This window comes from Rhinolophus sinicus, chromosome 1 (assembly GCF_057876585.1).
Source record: "Rhinolophus sinicus isolate RSI-liver-muscle chromosome 1, RSI-T2T, whole genome shotgun sequence".
In the NCBI taxonomy this organism is placed as follows: Eukaryota; Metazoa; Chordata; class Mammalia; order Chiroptera; family Rhinolophidae; genus Rhinolophus; species Rhinolophus sinicus.
In genome coordinates, this window is record NC_142501.1 from 91,239,778 (window position 1) to 91,262,929 (window position 23,152).

Genomic DNA, 23,152 nt, shown 5'->3' on the forward strand with positions numbered 1-23,152 from the left:
ATCCAGCAGCTCCACTTCTGGATATTTAACCAAAAGAAATGAAAACACTAACTTGAAAAGATGTATGTACCCCCATGTTCATTTCAGCATTATTTACAATAGCCAAGACATGGAAGCAACCTAAGTGTCCGTCAGTGGTGAATGGATAAAGAAGATTATGTGTGTGTGTGTGTGTGTGTGTGTGTGTGTGTGTGTGTGTATACTGAAATACTATTCAGCTATATGAAAGAAGGAAATCTTGCCACTTGCTTGTGACAAGATGGATGGACCTTGAGGACATTATGCTAAGTGAAATAAGTCAGACAAACAAAGACACTGTATGATCTCACTTATATGTGGAACCTAGAAAACAAAACAGCACCACTCCCCCTCCCCCCCAAAAAAACCCCCACCTAAACCAACAACAAAAAACCCCAAATTCATAGATACAGAGACTGGATTGTTGGTTGCAAGTGTGTGTGGGGGGTGGGGGAAGAGGTGACACTGTTCAAAAGGTGAAACTTCCAGTTATAAAATACGTAAGTTCTGGGGATTTCATGTACAGCTTGGTGATTATAGTTAATAATACTGTTGTATATTTGAAAGTTGCTAAGAGGGTAGATCTATAAAGTTTTTATCACAAGAAAAGAAATTATAACTGTGTAGTGATGGATCTTAACTAGTCTTATTGATCATTTTGCAATATATATAAATTTTGAATCACTATATTGTACTCCTGAAACTAATACGTTATATGTCAATTTTATCTGAATTTAAAAAAATTAATAGATCCATACGATCCAACAATCATTTGCATATAATACCGAGAATAATTCAAAAGGGATCTTGAAGAGATGTTGGTACACCCATGTTCATAGCAGCATTATTCACAATAGCTAAAAGGTAAAAGCAACCCAAATATCCATCAGTGGAAGCAAAGTGTGCTACATATGTACAATTAAGTATTTTTCAGCCTTAAAAGGGAAGGAAATTCTGATACATGCTATAGCATGAATGAAACTTGAGGAAATTACGCTAAGTGAAATAAGCCAGTCCAAACCAGACAATACTGTATGATTTCACTTACATGAAGTAGTCAAATTTATGGATACAGCAAGTATATTGGTGGTTACCAGGGCCCAAAAGTAGAGGGGAGTGGAGAGTTATTGTTTAATGGGTATACAGTTTCAATTTTGCAAGATGAAAAGAGTTCTGGAGATGAATAGTGAGGATGATTGCACAATAATGTGAATGTACTTAATACCACTTAAAAATGGTAAAGTTTATGTTAGTATGTATATTTTATCATAATAAAAAAGGGGGAGAGGAATCCAGTGTATTGAATTTTCTCAAAAAACAGAGGCAAAGAATCAATGTCCAATTCACTTTATGAAGCCAGCATAACACTAATACCAAAACCTAAGATATTATAGCAAAATAAATTTATAGAGCAATGTCCCTCATGAATATAGATACAAAAATCTTTTACAAAATAATGGCAAATTGGCTCCACCAGTCACGGTACATCAGTACCAAATAGGGTTTATTTTAGGATTACAAAGTTGGTTTAGTACTGAGTGAACCAGTGTTCACAGAATAAAGGAGAAAAAAATCATGTGATTGTTTCAATATATATAACAAAAATATTTGACAATTCAACATCTAATCATGACTAAAAACCTCATAGCGAACTAGGAAGAGTAGGGAACTTCCTCAAACTGATGAAGAGCGTCCATGGGAAAACCTATAACTAAGGTCATACCTAACCATTTCCCCCTGAGATCAGGAACAAAGCCAGGATGTCTGTTTTCACTGCGTGTATTTGGTATTGTAGAGGCGCACCATTGCAATAAGGCACAAAAAACGGAAAAACTAGTGAGAGATATAAAGATTAGAAAGGAAGAAATAAACTGTCCATGTTTGTAGTTATATAATTATTTATATAGAAAATTCCAATGGTTTTTAAACAATTTTAATAAGGTTGTGAGATACAAGGTTAATATATACAATAATCTGTTATATTTTATATACTTCATTATTTTATAAATGTGAAAGAGGTACAAGCCAGCCTCAACTTTTCCCCAACATTTTGTTATAAAAATTTTCAATAACACAGAAGAGTTGAAAAAATTACACAGTGAACACACACATACGCACTGCCTAGATTCTCTAATTTATTGACTTGCTGCATTTGCTTTACCACATATGTCTATCTAATCATTCACCTATCAATCTATTTTTATTCATCTCAAAATTAGTTACATTAGTATGCTTCACCTGTAAACACTTCAGTATGCATTTCATTGAAGTTCCAATATTTGTATGTTTTATTTTTCCTTATGGTAAAATTTAACATACAGTGAAAAACATAAATTGTGATTGTATCATTGGATGAGTTTTGACAAAGATATTTACTCATATAATCAAAACTCTGTTAAGATGTATGGAACATTTCCATCATCTCATTAAATGCCCTTAGCCTCTTCCCCTCACCCTAAAGAGGTGACTATGTTTCGATATTTTTTTAAACCACAAATGTAACTTTGAACATTAGTGTTCTTTATGAAATGAAGAAGAATTTAATTTTAGTTCGTGTATTAGCTTTTCAGTTAAATGTGTGTGTGTGTGTGTGTGTGTGTGTGTGTGTTGTGTGTGTCTAAAGCGGCAGTTCTAGAGATTTACATTTATATCCTTAACTTTTTACAATATGCTTTGGGTTGGTACTGTACAATTTCATGTAAAATAAAGGAAACCTGTACAAATACAGTTTCATTTATTCCTGACACGTATTCTTTGTGCTATAATTTTCATATATGTTACATTTACATATTCTATAGACCCTACAATACACTGTTATAAATAAATTTTCCTTTAACTAGTCATACGTGTTTTTTTTTGGTTGTACCCATCTATTCCTTTTATTTTTTCAATTTAATTTATTTGTTTTAATTTATTTTTATTAGTTTCAGGTGTACAAAGCAACATAATAGTTAGACACTTAAACCCCTCATAAAGTGATAACTCAGCCCCCAAGTTACTACCCCTCTGACATCTTATACGGCTGTTACAATAACATCGACTATCTTCCCTATGTTGTTCTCCATATCCAGCGACTGTATATACCTATATATGTAGTTATAGTTGACATTCAGTATTATTCTACTTCAGCTTCAGGTGTATAGCGCAGTGGTCAGGCATCTACAGTCTATGACATGATCCCCTGATAAGTCCAGTGCCCATCTGGCACCTTACATGATCTTTACAACATTGTTGATTATACTCCCCATACTATTATAGTATTAACTATCAATTTATATTTCTTAGTGCCTTCACCTTTTTCACCCCGCCCCCAACCCCATTCCCATCTGTCACCCTGATAGATCTAGAACCTACCTGGCACCATACCTTGTTATTACAATATTATTCACTATATTCCTTATGCTGTACCCTACATCCCCATGACTACTGTGTAACAACCAACTTGTACTTCCTAATCCCTTCCCCTTTCACCCATCCTTAACCCCCCTCCCATCTTAAAGAAGGCCCTTAAGATTCCTTATAATACTGGTTTGGTGGTGATGAACTCCTTCAGCTTTTCCTTGTCTGGAAAGCTCCTTCAGTTCTAAATGACAGCCTTGCTGGGTAGAGCGATCTTGGTTGTATGTCATTGCTTTTCATCACTTGGAATACTTCCTGCCACTCCCTTCTTGCCTGCAAAGTTTCTGTTGAGAAATCAGCTGCCAGTCTTATGGGGGCTCCCTTGTAGGTAACTAACTGCTTTTCTCTTGCTGCTTTTAAGATTCTCTCTTTGTATTTAACCTTTGGCATTTTAATTATGATGTGTCTTGGTTTGGGACTCTGTGCTTCCTGGGCTTGTATGTCTGTTTCCTTCACCAGGTTAGGGAAGTTTTCTGTCATTATTTCTTCAAGTAGGTTTTTAATTCCTTGCTCTCTCTCTCTTCTCCTTCTGGTACCCATATACTGCAAATGATGGTATGCTTGATATTGTCCCAGAGGCCCCTTAAACTCGCCTTAATTTTTTGGATTTTTTATTTTTCTTTTTGCTGTTCTGGTTGGGTGTTTTCTGCTACCTTTTTTTCTACATTGCTGGTTGGATCCTCTGCTTCGTCTAATCTGTTCATTCCCTATAATAATATATTCTTTGTTTCCATTATTGTATCCCTTTATTTCTGACTGGTTCTTTTTAATGGGTTCCATCTCCATTTTTATGCTTATCTCTCTGTTGAAGTTCTCCCTGAGACCATTGAGCATTCTTATAACCAGTGATTGGAACTCTGCGTCTGATAGATCGCTTATCTCCATTTTGCTTAGTTCTTTTTTTCTGGATCTTTGTTCTGTTCTTTAATTTGGAACATGTTTCTTTGTTTCCCCATTTTGGCTGCCTCCCTGTGTTTGTTTCTTTGTATTACTTAGGGCTGCTATGTCTTCCGGTCTTAGCAGAGTGGCCTTATGTAGTAGGTGTGCTGTGGGGTCAGTGGTGCAGTCTTTCTGGTCACCTGAGCCACGTGCTCCAGGTGTGTCCCTTGTATGGGTTGTGTGTGCCCTCCCCTTGTAGTTGAGCCTTGGTTGATAATTGCACATCAATGGGAGGGACTGACCCTGGGCTCACTGGTTGTGAGGACTGGCCTTGACTACAGGGGAAGAGTTGTTGTGCAGGGGCTGATCCTATGGAGCAGGATCTGCCTCAGCAGGACTCTGGTACCTGCCCAGTATGCCCCTTGGGTGTGTCATCCTTGGAGGCGGCTGGGTGATGCTCCAGCTCGTTTTGAAGCTGGCTAGTGGGGGGTACCAGCCCCAGGACCACCTTGGAGGGGATCTGCTATAGGTCAAGTTCAGCCACAGCATGTGCCCCACCCGGGGCCACCCTGCAGGAGCCACAAAGAAATCCGCAGATGGCTGCCACCAATGCTGTGCTTGGAAGCTCCTTGAGAGGCCAAGCCGTGAACCAAGGTTGGCTGCCGCTAGTGCCAGCTTAGGGCTGCTCAGCCGGAGGTACAGGACATGCTCAAGCAGATGCTGCTTGTCTGGGTTCCGGGAACCTTTGAGAGACCCTAGGAAAGTCAGCTTGAGCCAAGGCAAATGGTCTGCATGAAATAGCTGCTGAAAGCAAACTGGGTGTGCCCGAAAGTTGGGTGGGGCCAGGTCTCAAATTGCCAAGGCATGGGGAATAAACAGTGGAGACTCAAATGGTGGCCACCTTTGTTTGTGTGCTGGGAAGGGGGAGGGCTCAACAAAGAAACAGTGGCCTCCGCCAGCCCCCATGCCCCCCAACCCCAGTCCAGGAGAAAGCAGCCTCTCCAGCCCCAGTCCCAAGCCAGACAACTCAGTTCCCCACCATATGTCCCTGCTGCCTTTCCAGCTGCTGCCCCAGCGCTGGAGCTGAGAGTGAGTGATTCTGTTGGAGGGTAAGTCTGCACGTGGTCCCTTTAAGAGGAGCGCCTGTGAGTGCAGCTGTTCTCAGTCTCACTCAGTCACAGTCTCCGCTGGTTTTCACAACCAAAGACTATGGGGACTTCTCTCCTCGGCACTGGAACCCTGGGCTGGGGTGGGGATGGTATCTTTCACTCCTTTAGGGGGTACGTGGGGGGACCCCCACAGCCAAAATAGCCCTCCCGATCTTTAATGGTCACCCGTGGATGTGGGACCAGCCCACGCCATGTCTCTGACCTTCCTACCAGTCTGGAGGTGGCTTCTTCTACACATCCTTAGTTGAAAGGCTTCAGTTCAGCTTGATTTAAGACGATTCTCTATAATGGTTGTTTTGTAGATTAGTTGTATTTTTGATGTGGTTGTGAGAGAATTGGTAAACACAGCATTTGTCTACTGCGCCATCTTGGTTGGCTGCCAGTCATCTGTAGTTTTAAAATAATGAGGAAAATGTAATTTTTTATATTTGCTCTTTTAGTGCTCTTCATTTTTTTTCCTGACTACTTCCAGATAAAATTTGCATTGGAACTGAACCTCAAAATTTGATGTTCCTTAACAGTGGGTAGTGTCAGCCAGAACCTCTGTGCCATTCTTTTAGCTGGGCTGCTTGGAATCTGCCCCACATACACGTATTTCATAGGTCAAGCAGAGTCTTGGGCAGAGTGAATGTGCAGAATATGAGGCTTCCCTTCTGTAGCTCCTTTCTGGGATTTCCCCCTCTACTTTCTAGAACTCTGTGGGCGAGTAGAACTTTCTGTGATGATGGAAATGTTCTGTAATCTTCACTGTCCTCAATGGCAGCCACTAGCCACTCACAGCTGTGTAATGTGGCTGGTGCAACTGGGAAATGGAATTTTTAATTTTAATTAGTCTGCATTTAAATATAAATACTCAACATTTGTCCAGTGTATATTCTATTGAATAGACAAGTATTTCAGAATGTCACAGTGGACTGCACCGTTCTAGCTGCTGTGGTCTTGAACTCTGTCCACATTTTCTCAGCTAACAAGGCTGCAGGCTTCTCAGGTTTGAGCTGACCTGCATAGTCAGACTGGAGTCCTCCCTCAGCTGAGAAGGGATAGGAACTAGGCAGTTCTGAGCCATGCTTTCCCTTTTTCCTCAGGGGAACTCCCTTCCAGTTTATGCCTGATTTTGACTGCTCTCCAGAGCCTTCAAGTAGTCTTTTTGTACATAGTTTTACTAGTTTATATCAGCGTCCAATAAGAATTGCTCCACCATTTACCAGTAGCAGTACTCTATCTCTTACCTTTAACTCATTTCAGTAGTGACTTACTTTTAAGAACTTTTTTAGTGCTTTGTTATCAGAGTTTGCTTTCCAGCCACTTCTTATCCCATCCCCTGTAACCAAGAGTATCACGGACCTGTAAGGTTACTGAATCTTAATATTCTAAATTTGATATTCCCATCTCAGATACGCTAGAGTTTAATGGAATTCTTCAAAGCAGTAAACTCATATCATTGATAACCTGTTTGGTATACCTTGCCTTTTCCAGGTACCTGAAAAGGTTTAAGGTGATGAAGATCAAAGTTCTAAGAAGCTGGTGCCGTCAGATCCTTAAAGGACTTCAGTTTCTTCATACTCGCACTCCACCTATTATTCACCGAGATCTTAAGTGTGACAACATCTTTATCACCGGCCCTACAGGCTCGGTCAAGATTGGAGACTTAGGTCTGGCAACCCTGAAGCGGGCTTCTTTTGCCAAGAGCGTGATAGGTATGTTTCAAGTGTACCTTGCAACCTAACTGGCTTTCTGACATTCCTTTTATTTAGAAACCTGACCCTGTCACAGTTTTTATTACGCGAAATAAACATTCAAAAATTCAGAGCTTGAACCTAGGAAGCAGCCTGTTCTACTTAGGAGATAATGGAGTTCTCTATACGTAACACTTTTAGAATCATCTTGAAGACTATTGATGTATTTGTAAAGTTATATAAAGAGAAGTAAGGTGAACTCTTAACAAAAGCTTACATAGCTATCAATCTTATTGGTCATGTATTATATGCTTATTTATATAATAGATATTGTATAAGTGTGTTATTTTCCACATAAAAGAAACTGAATTTATATGTAGTTTAGTTTCTAAAAAAGTCTGTTGGATATATAGGTATGTTGAAAAATATCTGCCTATTAAAACTTTATTTTAAAAATGAAAATAAGTTCATTCTGAAGTTTCGTTTTTATCAATTTTTTTCTTACTCTTATAGACAATATGATATGTCTAAAACAGGATTTTTCATCTTCAGTACTATTGACATTTTGGGTCAGACAGTTCTTTGTTAAAAGGGCTGTTTTGTGCATTGTAAGACTTTTTGGCAGCATCCCTGGTCTCTACCCACTAGATGCCAGTAGCACACCCCCGTCCACCTCCCTTCACTTGTTACAACTGAAAATGTCTCTGGAAATTGCTAAATGTTAGCCTTACATGTGCCATACAGTAGAGGGCAGACAAGTATTTTGATCTTTCACACCCATCATCCTGTCTTACAGGTAGATGCCATTATGTCTACATTCTTCCTCACTAGTTTCTTACCTTTTCCTTCCATTTGTTTTCAATGTGAGTTACCAGTTTATCTTTTATCCAAGACTCAGTTTTGACATTGTATAACAGTAATCATTTTGAAACAGTAAGTAAGGACACTGACCCTGTTCTAATTTCTTTTATAAAGGCCTTGTAGTGGAAGATCTGTAAGATACTTGATGGAACAGACTGACTAAGAAGATTTTGTTCCTTTTCCCCCCTACTCTTCCCTCCCTCCCTCCCCTCCGTTCCCTCCCTTTTACCCTCTTTCCCTCCTTTTTTTCCTCCCTCCTTCCCTCCTACTTTATGCTCTCTCACAGGTTAACCCCTCTGTTGCTTCTCCTGGTGAGTAACAGCAGCTTCTACGGGCATTGAGTCTGAATCGTTCTTTTAATTTAAGGTACCCCAGAGTTCATGGCCCCTGAGATGTATGAGGAAAAATACGATGAATCTGTTGACGTTTACGCTTTTGGGATGTGCATGCTCGAGATGGCCACGTCTGAATACCCTTACTCAGAGTGCCAAAATGCTGCGCAGATCTACCGTCGAGTGACCAGTGTAAGTCCTCCCCTAACTGATTGGTGAGCTTAGGTCACGTCTAAGAAGGAATCCCAAGATGGATAACATCAAACCATGCAAAAGGGAATAATGGTAGAAAGCATACTAAAGTGTAGGGGAAGAGGGAGTTGAGTTACTTATTGCTCATGACTCAGTGAGAGCAAACATGGAGATGAAAGAAGCACCAGTTTATCCTGGACCCTCCTTGCATTCATTGAAACCTTTATTCGGAGATACCTAAGTTCTCATTCCCTCTCACCATAAAGCTTATTATCTGAGTTAAAAGTAATGCTCTTAACCCAAGCTGCTTTGTTCAGACTTTTCCCTGAATAGCTTAAAATTGATATACTAATTTATTAAATCATTTATACGTACACACAATGTTTAAGGTATAAATTAAAACTTTACTCTAGTTTAAATTACACATGGTAGTCCATCTCTGCCGAAGAGATATTTTCTAGAGTTGTCCAGTGGATACCTGAGACATAGTAAAGTCCATAACAAGTTTGAGAACCACTGTTTCAAAGGCTTGATAAAATTTAGCTTAAAAATTTTTTGCAAGAATAATTAATATGTGGTGCTGTGTATTTCACATTATATTACATCAAAAGGCACATAGTATCTAATTAACCCATTTTTAGGGTTTATGAACCAGTATCCTTTTTTTACCTTTCAACGATGCTGAATGTTTGATACTGCACAGACTAGGAGAGAGTAAAGTGTACATAAGATAGCCGCATATTTAAACACTCTCTGTTATGTCTGTCAGCCACCAGCCTTCTTTGTTGCTCTGGGCATTATTTCTAACCTGAAGCTGGGGTTGCTTTCCTTGTGCACCGGCAGATTGGCTCTAGTTTCCTGCCTCTCGTTTTGCAGACTGCCCTTAGGCACCCTGCTGGGCATTGCGTGGGCCTTCCGTTATCTAGGGATCAGTCTTTAATTCATCTTGTGAGTTTACTTCCTGATCATTTCTCTAAACAAAGGTTGGTACTTAAAATGTTTCAGGGATCATGGAGTTATAGGTTTCTTTATATAAAATGAAGTCTAAAAAAAACTCTGCTATATAAAGAAATTAATATGTGGTAGTACCAATTTTCTAAAATGCAAATTTTGTGGATGACCTGTATTAAATTTTATCCCTTTTCCAAACCTAACCCAGCAAATATGATTAGCTGTTTAAAAATAATGACTGTGTAGGATGAGCAGGTGAAAAATGTGGCTAAATCCTGCTGATTAAAAGGTGCCTGCCAGTGGCTCAAGGCTAAGAGCAGTGTGTTTCAGACTGTCAGGCGCAGCACTGCCACAAGATTAGATAAAAACTGACATAAGCAATTTTTTGATAAAAGTAAAGAAAACAAATTAATTTTATTTTTAAGAAAAGGCGTTTGAGACACTGTCTAATAAACAAATGCATCTTTATTTACAATGGCAAACTCCAGCTCAGTTGAGAGGAAATATACCCTACTCGGGTGAAAGAAGTCTTTGGTGTTAGTTTAATAGAACCTAAAATATCACTGTTTCCATATTCTTAGTGTAGTATTTACTGTTGTCAGTTTTACAGTGTTTTGGTTTTTGGGTGTTTTTTTTTTTTGAGGTAATATTCACATACCATAAAATTCATCATTTAAATCATCTTAAGCTGTACATTTCGGTGGTTTTTAGTGTATTCACGGTGTTTTGCCATCATCACTACTCATGCCAGAACCTTTCCAGTACTCAAAAAAAAAGAAACCCCATACCCATTAGCAGTCACTCCCCACCCCCCCACCGTCCCGCCTCTGGCTACGCATAATCTACTTCTATCTCCATGGATTTGATTTGACCATTGTGGACATTTCATACAATGGAATTATACAATATCTGTCCTTTTGTGTTATGCTTTTGTTTTGTGTTAGGTTTTTTGTTATGCTTTGACTGCATGCTATTTTCAAGGTTTATTCATGTTGTGCCATAAATCAGTACATTATTCATTTTCATGTATGAATAATATTCCATTGTATGGATACCACGTTTGTTATGCTTATTTAGCAGGTTTTATTACCCCTTCTGTAGTTTCTTTTTTTTCATTGTTAAACTGTCTGAACCTATAGCCACCCTCACCTCTGGAGAGGGATTGGTAACAGGAAGAAAAATACAATGGTGTCTTAAGAGGTATTGACATAGAACCTGATCTATTAAATCTTTGTTTATCCGTATTGTGTTCATAGCATAGCGTATGGCACATTGTAGGCACTCAGTAATATTTTTTTTTTTTGAGTTTTACTATTTTATTTATTTTTTAAAGATTTTTTTTATTGGGAAAGGGGAACAGGACTTTATTGGGGAACAGTGTGTACTTCCAGAACTTTTTTCCAAGTCAAGTTGTTGTCCTTTCAATCTTAGTTGTGGAGGGTGCTGTTCAGCTTCAAGTCGTTGTCCTTTCAGTCTTAGTTGTGGAGGGCACAGCTCAGCTCCAGGTCCAGTTGCTGTTGCTAGTTGCAGGGGGCACAGCCCACCATCCCTTGCGGAAGTTGAACCGGCAGCCTTGTTGTTGAGAGGACATGCTCCAACCAACTGAGCCATCCAGGAGCTCAGCGGCAGCTCAGCTCAAGGTGCCGTGTTCAATCTTAGTTGCAGGGGGTGCTGCCCACCATCCCTTGCGGGACTTGAGGAATTGAACTGGCAACCATGTGGTTGAGAGCCCACTGGCCCATGTGGAAATCGAACCGGCAGCCTTCGGAGTTAGGAGCACGGAGCTCCAACTGCCTGAGCCACCGGGCCGGCCACATTCAGTAATATTTTGAAGAATAAACCTTTCAGTGAAAGGAATCCCAAATACAGTCAAGTTAGACATTATGTGTGTAAGTTTGGGAGAGTTGAGTTTATCCTGCAAAAGAGGAATGAAACTTAGGTCACTTTTGAAATATTAACAAAATTATCCAATTAAAATGAAATTGAATAGTAGCAAGTAGAAACTGATACACATATAAAAGCAATCCAGTTTATAGAATAGGAATTTACAAATAGAGCAGAAACAGTAACTTTAATAAAGTCAAAATTCCCGGATTAGAAAGCATTAAAAAAAAGTTAATCTGTTTACATGCTTTTCCATCGATTCTCAAATCTCATGGTTGTAATTTCTGAACAACTGGTTTAAGTAACTCCTTCTATGATGGGGCTAGGTCTGTGTTTTGTTTTTTTGAATTGTTTCTCCATATTTTTCACCCTATAATTACTCTCACTTTATTCTCTGAGATTTCATTGGGAAAACCAAATCATAATATCAAATACTACTCCCTCAAATGTTTCAAGACAATTCCTGATGTCATGAGTCTGATTGAGACCCATCATTTTCAGTTTTTAGTTCTGTTGAATTTCTTGAGGGAAGGGGCTTATATGCATAATTGGAAGAGGGAGGTGCTCAGCAAGTTTTTCTTGACCTAGAGGAGACTAAGTAAGGACAGAAAGCTCGTAATTAAGCATAAAGAACTTGGCAAGATTATAAGACATTGCAGATGCCTACTGGTAGAGGTTTGAGATTCTGTCCATTGAGATCTTTTGAGAAGGGATCAAGATAGCAGCTACCAGACTTGAATGACTTAGCTTAGCAGCTCTCAAATTCTTTTGTATCAGGCCCCCTTTATACTCTTAAAAATGATTGATGAGACCCCAAAGATCTTTTGTTTACTTGTGTTATATCTAGTTTACCATATTGGAAATTAACATAGAATTTTATAATGTATTTATTAATTTAAAATAACATAATAAGCCCAATATATGTTGACATCAGTAACATTTTAGAAAGAATAAATTTTCCAAAAATTAATTTAAAAAATTTAGTGAGCAGAATGGCATTTTTACATTTTGCAAATCTCTTTAATATGGTCAGAAAGAAGACAACAAGTTTATCACACCTGCTTCTGCATATGTATTGTTGCAACATGTTGTTTTCATTGCAGTGTATGAAGAAAACCTGGCCTCATGCAGATAATGTCATTAGAAAAGGAAGTACTTTGCAGGTCCCAGAAAGAAAAGGAAGTACCTTGCATTAGAAAAGGAAGTACCAAAACAAAGAAAAAGAAAAGGAAGTACCTTGGGGACCCCCAGGGGTCTTCATATTATACTTTGAGAATCACTGATATTTAGATCTTTGCTATGCAAAGTGCAATCCCAGACTAGCAGAATCTACATCCTTAGGGCATATGTTAAAAATGTAAAATTTTGGCCCCATCCCAGACAGATGGAACCAAAACCTTCATTTTACAAAATCCGAAGATGATTCATGTATACATTAAAGTTTGAGAAGTGTGAGCTGGAATAGTGATCACTTGAGGTCTCTTTCAGTTCTTCATGGCTTATTTTTTGTTAAATAAATTAAAAGTAGGTTAAATAATGTAATATCAAACATTATTTGGATAAATTACCATCCCATTGTTCATGGAACCTTTTTGCTAGCATTGTAAATAACCAAATTGACTAAGAAATTTAAACCTATTTAATTGCGTTGTTTTTTTTTAATTTATTCAGGAGTTGCTTTTTAAAAAAGCAAAATCTGTGTTGTAGAAAAGATAGAATAAAAAGCTTGAGGAGTTCTTTAAGTCAGTTGGAACTGTATTAGAATCCTTAGTTTCTAAGTATACTGCAGACATACACTTGTGCTTTATTTTTCCTCTCAGCTGTGAAAATTTAGTTTTTTTATTATCCACAGTCCATTATTTCTGTGCTGTCAATTATTATATTTCTTATCTGAGTAATGCTGTCTTGATTACACCAACCTCCATTCCCATCTTCTGGTTTCCAGTGAAGAATGAAAAGGGCTATGTCCTTCTTTTAATTCTCTAAAGTTTTTCTAATGTTTTGGGTGCTGAAATAAATGTGGGGGATTTAAGTAATAAGTACCTAGATTATACAGTGATTTATATAATTATATAAACAGTTGTGATGACTGTTGAAATATGCCTTGAAGTATTGTACTTTCTCTTAAGTCTGGTTTGGATGTACATTTAATTTATTTTTTAAATATATATGTTAGTATGAGTGTATTTAACTATTGCATGTTTGTTAATGAAACATACTTGGTTATCCATTGAGAGGTCATAGGGCTCCCTAATGTAAACGTCCCCTTGCCTCTGCCACCCCAGATTTCTGGTTTCCATCCTGGATCTGCCATGTATACCAATTAGTCACCAGTAAACCACCCCCTCCTATACACAAGGCCTTCTGCAGGTTTGGCACTAATTTAAACAAGGGGTACAAAGAAGAGTCCATCTCGAACAGCTCAGTATTACCGTTTTAGGTTTGAACATCACAGAACTCTAGTCAGTTGAACCATAGCTGTAGTTCTCGATTTCTTTGAACAATTATTCACTTACTTACCAGCTATTAATTAGGTATTGTCTGTGTGCCAGTTTGGGGATACAGCAGTGAACAAGATAATATGCTTCGTTGTTCCTCCCACCTTCTAGTAGGGAAAGTAACACTGAAGTAATAATTATAGTAAAGTGGATGGATTTTATAGACATAATGAAGTAGGGGGTTTTGATCTTAAGAGGGTCAAAGACAATGTTCCTAAGAATATATGTTTAAACGGAGAACTTCATTGCCTAGTATGATGGGGATGCTGAGGCTAATCTGTATGACGGTAGGAGCCAGTAGTCTGTACCCTCTAGCTCTCTCTACCAGAAATATTTCCAGGATTCTTGGCAGAAAGTCCTGTCGCTCCCACTTCTGTGTTCCCATCGTACTCTACCTCTGTTTTATTAATCTAGTATGATAATTATATTGATATCAACCATTGTCCCCCCCATTAGAACTGAGCCTCTCAAGGATAGGTTTTTGTTTTCCTCTGTAGATGATTTCATTGCAGTGTCTGACCCTGCAGTGGTGCACTGCCCTGCAAATAGAGATGAAACCAGTATAAATGTTAATAAATATACACACTCTGTGCCAGACATTGCAGTAGACACTTTGCCTATATTATGTCATTTAACTCTTCCAGCAACCCTTAGGGGAAGTAAATACTACTGTTATCAATACTTTATAAATAGTCGAAGCCCAGGATGGCTAGCCCAAGATTACGTATCTAGAAATAGCAGAGTTACGATCCCAAGTCCTCTGCTCACATCAAAATGCCACACTGAATCCATAGATGTCAATTGTAATGTCAGTCTGTGACCCGAGGGCGTTTACATCTGTGTGGTGCCCATGTGAAGGGCGTAGGTGTAGACTGTGGTGTAATAACTACGCTCGGTGGTACTCTGGCCATAAGCTGTCGGATGTCCCTGTGTGTGCATGCAGTTCAGTCAGGACTCCAAATGCGACTTGCTCCGAGAGGCTTCCCCTGTCACCCCATCTAAAACATTCTAAAGTGTGCACACACTTGACTTCTGGCCCCTCCTGGTTTTATTTTTCTTCCTGGCTTTTATCACAGCCTTAGACAGTGTTTATCTAAAGCCCCAATTAGAATACAAATTCTGTGGGTTGGGGGTTTTATTTGACTTGCTTCTTGCTATATTTCTGTGTTTAGAAACTGGCAAGTTATAGACACTCAGTCACTATTTGTGAAATGAATACAGAATTATAGGGAGTGAAACACAATTGTATGTTGCCTGTGGAGGAAATACACTCTGGATTTGGGTCTGCTTGAGTTTAAATCCCAGAAATGTCATTTCTTAGCTATAATACCTTGGACAAGTTATTTAACTGCTCTGAGCCTAAGATGTATATGAAGATTAAAGATATAGAACATGGTACAGTGCCTGACATGCAGTTATCAATCAAGTACGTATTAGTACTAGGTATTGCCATTATTATTATTCACATCATTATGACATGTTTAGTAGTGAAATAAGTTGTCTTTTGTGCTAGTCTTTTATCTAGTGACATTCAGCAAATTGCAGTGATTAAAATGTGTTTAATGAACTTAAAGTCAAGTTTAAATGAGAGCAAATAAGCTTATATTTATTTGTAATGTTTCTTGTCAGTCACCTTGCAGTGTGCTTTACATATACTATTTAATTTTAATTTTTTGTATTCTGGTAAATAGTAAGTAGATAACATCTTCACAGGTAAGAAAATAGATTCAGAGATTGAACATTTTGTCCAAGGAAATGCAGGAGAAATAATAATAATGATAATAATAATAATAATAAATAATTATAATAATAATGTCATCAGAAGTCAAGCATCTCTAACATGACACTAATATAAACCTTAAAGTTGTTTCCTTTACATGTTTTTGGTTTTTTTAAATCTGTTTTTCTAGACACCAAGGGCAAAAAAATCTGCGAGTAAAAAACTCGGGTACATGGGTAGCATTAAAACTGGTATCACAGGTTTGAGTCCTGTGTAAAGGGTTCATGATCCCTGTTGAAAGGAGAAAAAAACATTAGTTACTTTGAAAATCTCTGCCATTGGTAAAATGAGAAGATCCAAATAAGAGTAGTAATGTACTTGGCATAATTTTTGTCTGCTATTATAAGACTAGAAACTACAGTAAGCAATGGCGTCAATTTTTTATGTGAAACATAGTGCATTTGAACTTGGAGCAGTACACAAGCTTTCATGTATCCAGAGAGTAATGAGCCTTGGGGAATCATGAGGTAAACTAATTTTCTTTGATAGAACTAGCTGGATTTGGTAGAGAGTTTGAAGAGGCTTGTTTTCCAATGGGATCATAAGGTATGTTCAAATTCCTGTAAACTAATGGTTCATACCAGTAAGAATCTGGCTGAATCCAGCCTCATAACAACCAAGTTAGAAATAATGGGGATTTTTAATTACTTTGTTTATGTAATTTGACTTTGTCACTGATTATATTAGCCTTTGGATTTCAAGGTTTGAACATTCTGTCTGGGAAAAACAGAATTAAAACAGTCAGGGCGAAATTCCTCTTAGTTTTTGTATAACAGATTGCAATTCACCCTACTTTTTTATAGAAACCATTGAGGCTGATTCCTGATCAGATAGGGGTTGAAAAGTTGAGGAAAACGTATTTTTTTCTTTCACAGCTGGAATTTTTTGTGCTGTCCCAGAGATCTAAATCTATTGGAATTAGCTGAAATGGTTCCTTTATAAATTTTATTTTTGCTTCCATCCATATATTTGGATTATACATGTAAAAGAAAATTGTATATCATGGGCTGTATCTTGGGAACATTTGGAATGATTTTCAGAGTCATTCCATTACTCCAATGTGATTTGATTAAGATTAAAGGTTCTTATTTTTAATCAGACTGTTAATCTTAAACCAAACAGTTCTGGGTATACTTCCCAGTGTTTTAGGTGCTAAAGAACAATTGTGAAATCCTTATTTCAGAATTTCTCAGAATAGCTGGTTTTATTCATCCACACTGAATACTAACTTTATAATTCACCAGACTGGTAGGGTATAAAAACCGGTAGGGTATAGAAAGATGGTTTCTATACTTAAGTACATTATAATATTAATAGTATTTGAGTTTCCTTACATCGTGTAAATAACTTATATGCCAAAAGATTCATACTTTGTAATTGCTGCCTTCTCATTATATATAATTTGAGGTATACCTTGAAAGAAATGTAGGGCTCAGTTGGCTAAAAAGAGTATTCTTGTTGGTGAAAATGTGCATTAAGTATTCAGTGAACCAAGTAACCAGTTTGGACTTATTTTGGATAGATAGGAGTAGAGAATGAGGTGGAAGTTGGATTATGAGCGCTTTACACACCAGATTAAAGACATGAAGAGAACTGCACCATGGACTAGAAGTAACACTGAACCAGACGCTGTGGAGCCTGGATTCTAGTTTTGCCTGACGAGTGACTGCAATCCCTTACCCACTGCAGTAGAGACTCCATTTTTTTATTCTAGGCGCTGAAGATAATGCCGTGCACCTAGGAGCTGTCTGATACCTGCTAGACTAGACTAGATTAGACCAGACCCTCCATAGATGCCAGTTGAGTTAATGAATTCATTCTAACTTTGACATGGTATTAATTTCTGGCCCACAATGACCGTATTTGATCAAGGAGGGACTCACACTCAGATTCTTTTTAGATCTGTGATTCTGTGTCCATCTTTTACATGTGAACTGTTAATTGTTTTTGAGCAGTGTGATGTGAGTTAAATGGTGTCAGATGATTGGAAATGGATAAATATCAGATGATTAAATGAAGCCAGATGGTTGAGCTGGCCACAGTGTAAAATACAAATTACAGATGGAGAGAATGGAAACAGTGAGGCCCAGCTTAAATTGGTCTGAACTTAAAGAGGTGAGGTTTTGATCATCTCGACTTTAGTGGTGACAGTTGTTATGCAAAAGAAGCAACAATTTTGAGAGGTAACAAGTCAGTAAAAATCACATTTTGCCTGGCTAGAAATCTTTGGCTGTTGGAGGGGTAGTAGGAGTATGAGTAGCAGAACTGTTTACCAGCAGTTTTAAACATTTATCTTTGTTAAAGAGCTCATAGAGATAAATATTGTGGGAAGAAGCATCCAAGAATGACTAAGTTTTCTGTTCTAAATCATGGAAATGATGATATCATTGAAAGAAATGGGGAAATCCAGAGAAAGGCAGTTACTTTCTGATAGAGGAATTAGACTTGAGACATATAAATAGTTATCTGTATATAAATGGTGTTTTTATTGTTTATATTGAAAACTCTTATTTGATATATAGAAAAGGCTGGTCTTTTTTAGATCTAGATATTTGTGTCTACATTATACTTTCGTCCGGATAAAGCTACCTCGTTTTGTTTTTTTTTGTTGCTCAGTAAAGTTTAAAAACCTACTCACATCTTTATAGCTGATAAACCTGTGAAGCAGGCAGGGAACAAGGCACCTGTTTCCGAGTTCTTTGGCTTTCATCTAGCCAACCATAATCTAAATAGGCCTGCTCACACACGTCCATTAAAGGTAATGCTGGACCACATTGCTATATTTCTGACCAATACCTGACATCCTGCATTTCAACTTGGTACTGATGAATAGTGTGAACCAGAGATCAAGGTAGCTACTTTGAAAGAGCTTGTTAGCATTAATAGTCATTTCCAGGCTTTAGAGTAGAAGTATTCCTACCAAATAGCTGCTAAGCCCTTATCTTATGCTACTGTTGTTGAGCTATAGTACCCACTGTCTTGATGTGGATTCAAATTTACCACAGTACAAGGGATAGGACTTCATTCTGTTCCCTGTTACAACAGTGCAACGAACAATGCTTTTTCTACCATTTTTGTGAATGCCGTGAACTAAAACCTTTCCTTAATCATTAAAATCAAAGAAGGACTTATGTGGGTCCATGAGCGCTTCCTGGCCAACGGAAATGTCTTAGGTCTATCTGCACATAGAGGTTTTTAATAGAAGGGACGGGACAAGCATAAGTTCTTACCACTTCTGTGCACTGATTCACAGCTATTTATTTTTTCATGTACCGTGAGAGAGAGGTAAGGCAGATAACCTTAATAGCACCACTTTTTAAATTAGGTAAACAGAGGAACTATTAGCTACACTTTTCAAGTAAGTTTAAGGTATATGGCCCAGGTCACACAGGCTTCTTTTATGAGAGATGGAACGGAGAACCCAGCCCAGTGTCGTGATTTCCTTGTCCAGTGTTCTTTTGGCTACATATTTGGAGTTTCCATTTTGGTCATTGAACTCAATACCCTTTTTCTTTTAAAAGCATAGTTTCAACATGATTAGGGTGAAGGGAGTGTTTAGATAAATAGATTTCTAGTGGAGGTGTTGATGTCAGGGAGGCAGAACCTGTGGACGTAATGGGTGGAGCTTTGAGCAAGTAAAAATCTCATTTTGCTTGTCTAGGGACCAGTTGCTGTTGGAGGAGAATCAGGAAGAATAGTAGCAGAACAGTTTCCCAGCTGCTCAGAATGTAGTTTTGTTTAAAGGGCCAATCTGGAATAAGTAGATTGTTGGCCGGGCAGAGCAAACTCCTCTATCTGAGAGTTGGGAAAGCATGGCTAGTGTGAAACAAGAAATTATGCTTCAGTCTGACTTTGATGTCTGCCTTGTTTATGCTGTGGGCTAATTTACTCTGTTAATTTACGTCTTACCCATTTCTCCCCTTGTTTTCCTCTAACTGTAACAAGTCTAATTTGCCTTTTCTGATGGATTTTACAAAGAAAGATTTTTGCTCAGTGTTTGTCATCGTAAATTCTCATTGTTGCTGCTGCCCTCAAAAGGATTGTGTAAATGAGGTGGGTAAGAATTTTCAATATATATGAAAGGTATATTGTAGCCATTTGGTGATATGTATAGAAAGTTTCAGGTAAAGCATTGATATTGTTTATTTCAGTATGCTTTTTAAAATATTTGAAGTTTTGTAACTTACACTACATTTTGTGTATGCAGGAAGGAGGTTTTTCTTAATTTTGAATGGTTAGGAGTTTTACTTTTATGAAAGGGTAGTTAAATGTTACCTTAACACATTTGAAACTTAAGCTTTGAAGAAGCAAGTGCTGACGGTTTTTAAGAGTAAGAAGATTGAACCAGAAGAATACTATATTATGACTCACTTTTATTTTTCTAGCCGATTAGTTGGCAAACCATAAGTATACAGAATTCAAAGAAAAACTCGAAGTCTCTAAAATGCATGTATGTGTTTTTGGTTTTTCTTAGTTCAAATAAAGTAACATTTTGTAAATATATCATCTTGATGTGCCTTTGGGGTGAGTCACAGTTTTTTGTGTGTTTTTTTCTTTTGTACTCCATTTAAGATGGTACAAAAGTGGCCTTTGCTTTTTGTTTTAAGAGAATACATAATTTTGTATAACCCCAAAACTATTTTAAATGGATATACATTAGATGTTCAAGAAGTCCTTTTTTAAATGCAGAGAAACATGCTACTGTCCCATGTCAAAAAACATAGTATGGCACTACTGCCTAAAGAGAGATCTTGTGAATTACAAAAAGTAAGAAGAATATTTCTATAGTCGATTGGTTGCTGGTCTGGAAGAATGGAGTAAGAGGGTATGCGTCTTTAACTGTTCATTTTTCTTATGTATAAAATGTTAGCCCAACTTGATCTACCTTCATACTCTGTTCTGTTTTGTGTTTTTGAACCTCATTCAGAATAGGTGAGCAAAACTTTATTTTTACTCGGCAGAACAGGACTGGAATCGGACTGTGTGGGACTATGTCAAGGAGTAAAGAAAAGTGACATTTGGAGGATTTTTAGTCTCTAAGTCGATCACCATTGTTGAAGTAGATGAACTAAATGGAAAAAAGATAAAATCATTAAAACATTTCTCATCATTACTTTGTTCTTGACTGGTGCTGAAAATCATGTTTTAGAATATCTCGACTAGCTTTTTTTTAATTAAAAATTATTAGTTGTAATGATCTCACTTATATGTGAAATCTAAAGAACTGAATAAATGAGCAAAGTAAACAAAAGTCTCAGAGATGTAAAGGAAAAACTGATGGTTGCTACATGGGAGGGAGGTGGGGATGAGGGAAAAGGTGAGGGGATTAGACAGCATAAATTGGTAACTACAATATTGCCATGGGGATATAAAAGACAGTTTGGGGAATATAATCAGTAATGTTTCAAAGACTGTAGGGTGTCAGATGGGCACATGTCTTATTAGGGAGACCACTTCATGGATGGTGTAGGTGCCTGACCTCTGCAGTGTACACCTGAAGCTGAAGCTGAATAATATTGCATGTCAACTATAATTTAACATATATATATATAGTTACAGGATGTGGAGGGAATAGGGAATAGAGTCAGTGAAATTGTAAAAGATAAATACGATGCAAGAGGGCAATAGATTGGGGGGAGTTATCACTTTGTGAGGGGTGAAATATCTAACTATTACATTGTTTTGTACACCTGAAGCTAATAAAAAAATGATTAGTTATAAAAAATTTTTTTAAATACATGGAAATTTCTCATCTCTTAAGAACAAGAAGCCTATGAGGATGATGCATATATCAAAACCTGTACTTACTTATTGTAAGCAGCTTTCTATTATATGTCCCAGATGACTTTGCAGTGGGTCACTCTAAGGGTCAGTGAGGCTTCTTACTCATTATTACATTTTTGAGGTCATTTTTTATATACAGTCCCTATATAGTAGTCTTGCCTCTTCTCAAATGATTCAGAATGCCTCTGCTAGATATTTTGATAATCCTGACTTCTTGATGCTAGCTGGCTGGTGAAATTTCTTTTTACCTTTTTCATTATCTAAGTGAGTAACAGTAAGCAGCCTGACTCTTTTAATACCAACTGCTGGATTAGCTATTTTATTGGCTACCTTGGCACCTGCAATGCATTTTTTAAGACAGCAGTGGCATCTGAATATGTGAAGTTTTACTGCCAGAGGCCCAATGACATTCTTCTAAACGTATGTGTTATTTAGCATTGGTATGGAATTTTCTATACTTAAGTCTTGGTGTTTGGGTTGACAAAAGTAGCTTAACCAAGTAGATTCAAAGTGTTACATGATGCACAGTTTCTGGTTTTGCTATTCTAACTTTATGTATCATTTGTTCAACTAGTATTTCACTTTGTAGATAGGAATTTTTTTTTGTAAAGTCATGAATGTATATATGTTTGCATGGATAAAATTAACAAGAGGATTATTTATTTATAAGGATAACATAGGAGGAAAGCAAGCTTACTGTGTATCTGGGTGAGATTAAAACAGCTTTTTGCTTCAGCACTATTTTCTTGTTTTCATTAGATTTATTATGTGAAATCAAAAACCATTTGGGGAAACTTAATTTGCTGGATTTGAAAATTAAGACTGAGGAATATAAATTGTGACCTTTGTAGTCATTGCCCAAAAATGAAACTTTTCAATACATTGATTTAACTTTAGAGTCAGCTCTACTACATAGTTCCTTTCTGTGGATTGTTAACCCTAGCAGAAGAATCTTCCAAATTAGGACGTTTGAATAATACAATGAGTAAACAATGAGAGTTATCCCACCACAATTCCAGTAAAGACTTTTTTAGAGATAAGCTTTTGATGTACATTTGACCCTTGAACGACACAAGTTTGAACTGTGCAGGTCCATTTATACATGGATTTTTTTCAATAAATGCAGTACTGTAAATGTATATTCTCTTCCTTAAATAATTTTCTTATTTTTTCTCTTCTCTAGCTTATTGTAAAAATACAGTATATAACACATGTAACATACAAAATAGGTGTTACTCAACTGTTTATGTTATTGGTAAAGCCAACAGTAAGTTATTAATAGTTACATTTTTGGGGAATCAAAAGTTATAAGCAGATTTTCAACTGCTCAGTGTGGGCCAGGGGGTTGGCACCTCTGACCCCTTGGATTGTTCAGGGGTCAACTGTATTTCATTTCAGTCTATGAGAGATTATATGCGTTTCTGTGATTTGTCAAATTATCACTAATTTTGGTTTAATATAGCTTGTTACTCATTATTAGAATTTATATATATTCTAACTTTACTTTTCTAGTTTTTCTGCCCTTTTCCCCAATCCTTGTGTTTTGTGTGTTTATGGACTTAATGCTGCCACTTGGACAGTGTGTCAGTGTAGCTCTTTCAAGCCAATTCATGTGGTTACTTAGATGAGGTTGGAATGATGAGATGGTTTTTTCCACACCACCTCTCAGATAGGGGTGTTTCGTTATTCTCATATCTTATGTATATTTCCCACACATTGTTGAAATTTT

At 37.3% G+C, this 23,152-nt stretch overlaps 1 protein-coding gene across 25 annotated transcripts in view; it reads left to right on the forward strand.

Annotated features, from left to right (window-relative positions):
* The window catches only part of WNK1 (WNK lysine deficient protein kinase 1), a 145,927-nt gene that overhangs the window by 75,412 nt on the left and 47,363 nt on the right, over nt 1-23,152 (forward strand). For 24 of the 25 annotated variants that reach the window (XM_088801590.1, XM_088801589.1, XM_074325181.2 and 21 more), the window contains exons 3-4: nt 6,942-7,162; nt 8,369-8,526. In XM_088801590.1, coding sequence (XP_088657716.1) covers nt 6,942-7,162; nt 8,369-8,526 — 379 coding nt within the window. Of the gene's footprint in view, nt 1-6,941; nt 7,163-8,368; nt 8,527-19,312; nt 19,693-23,152 lie in introns of those variants that run through there. The other variant, XM_074325194.2, reaches the window with a different exon arrangement.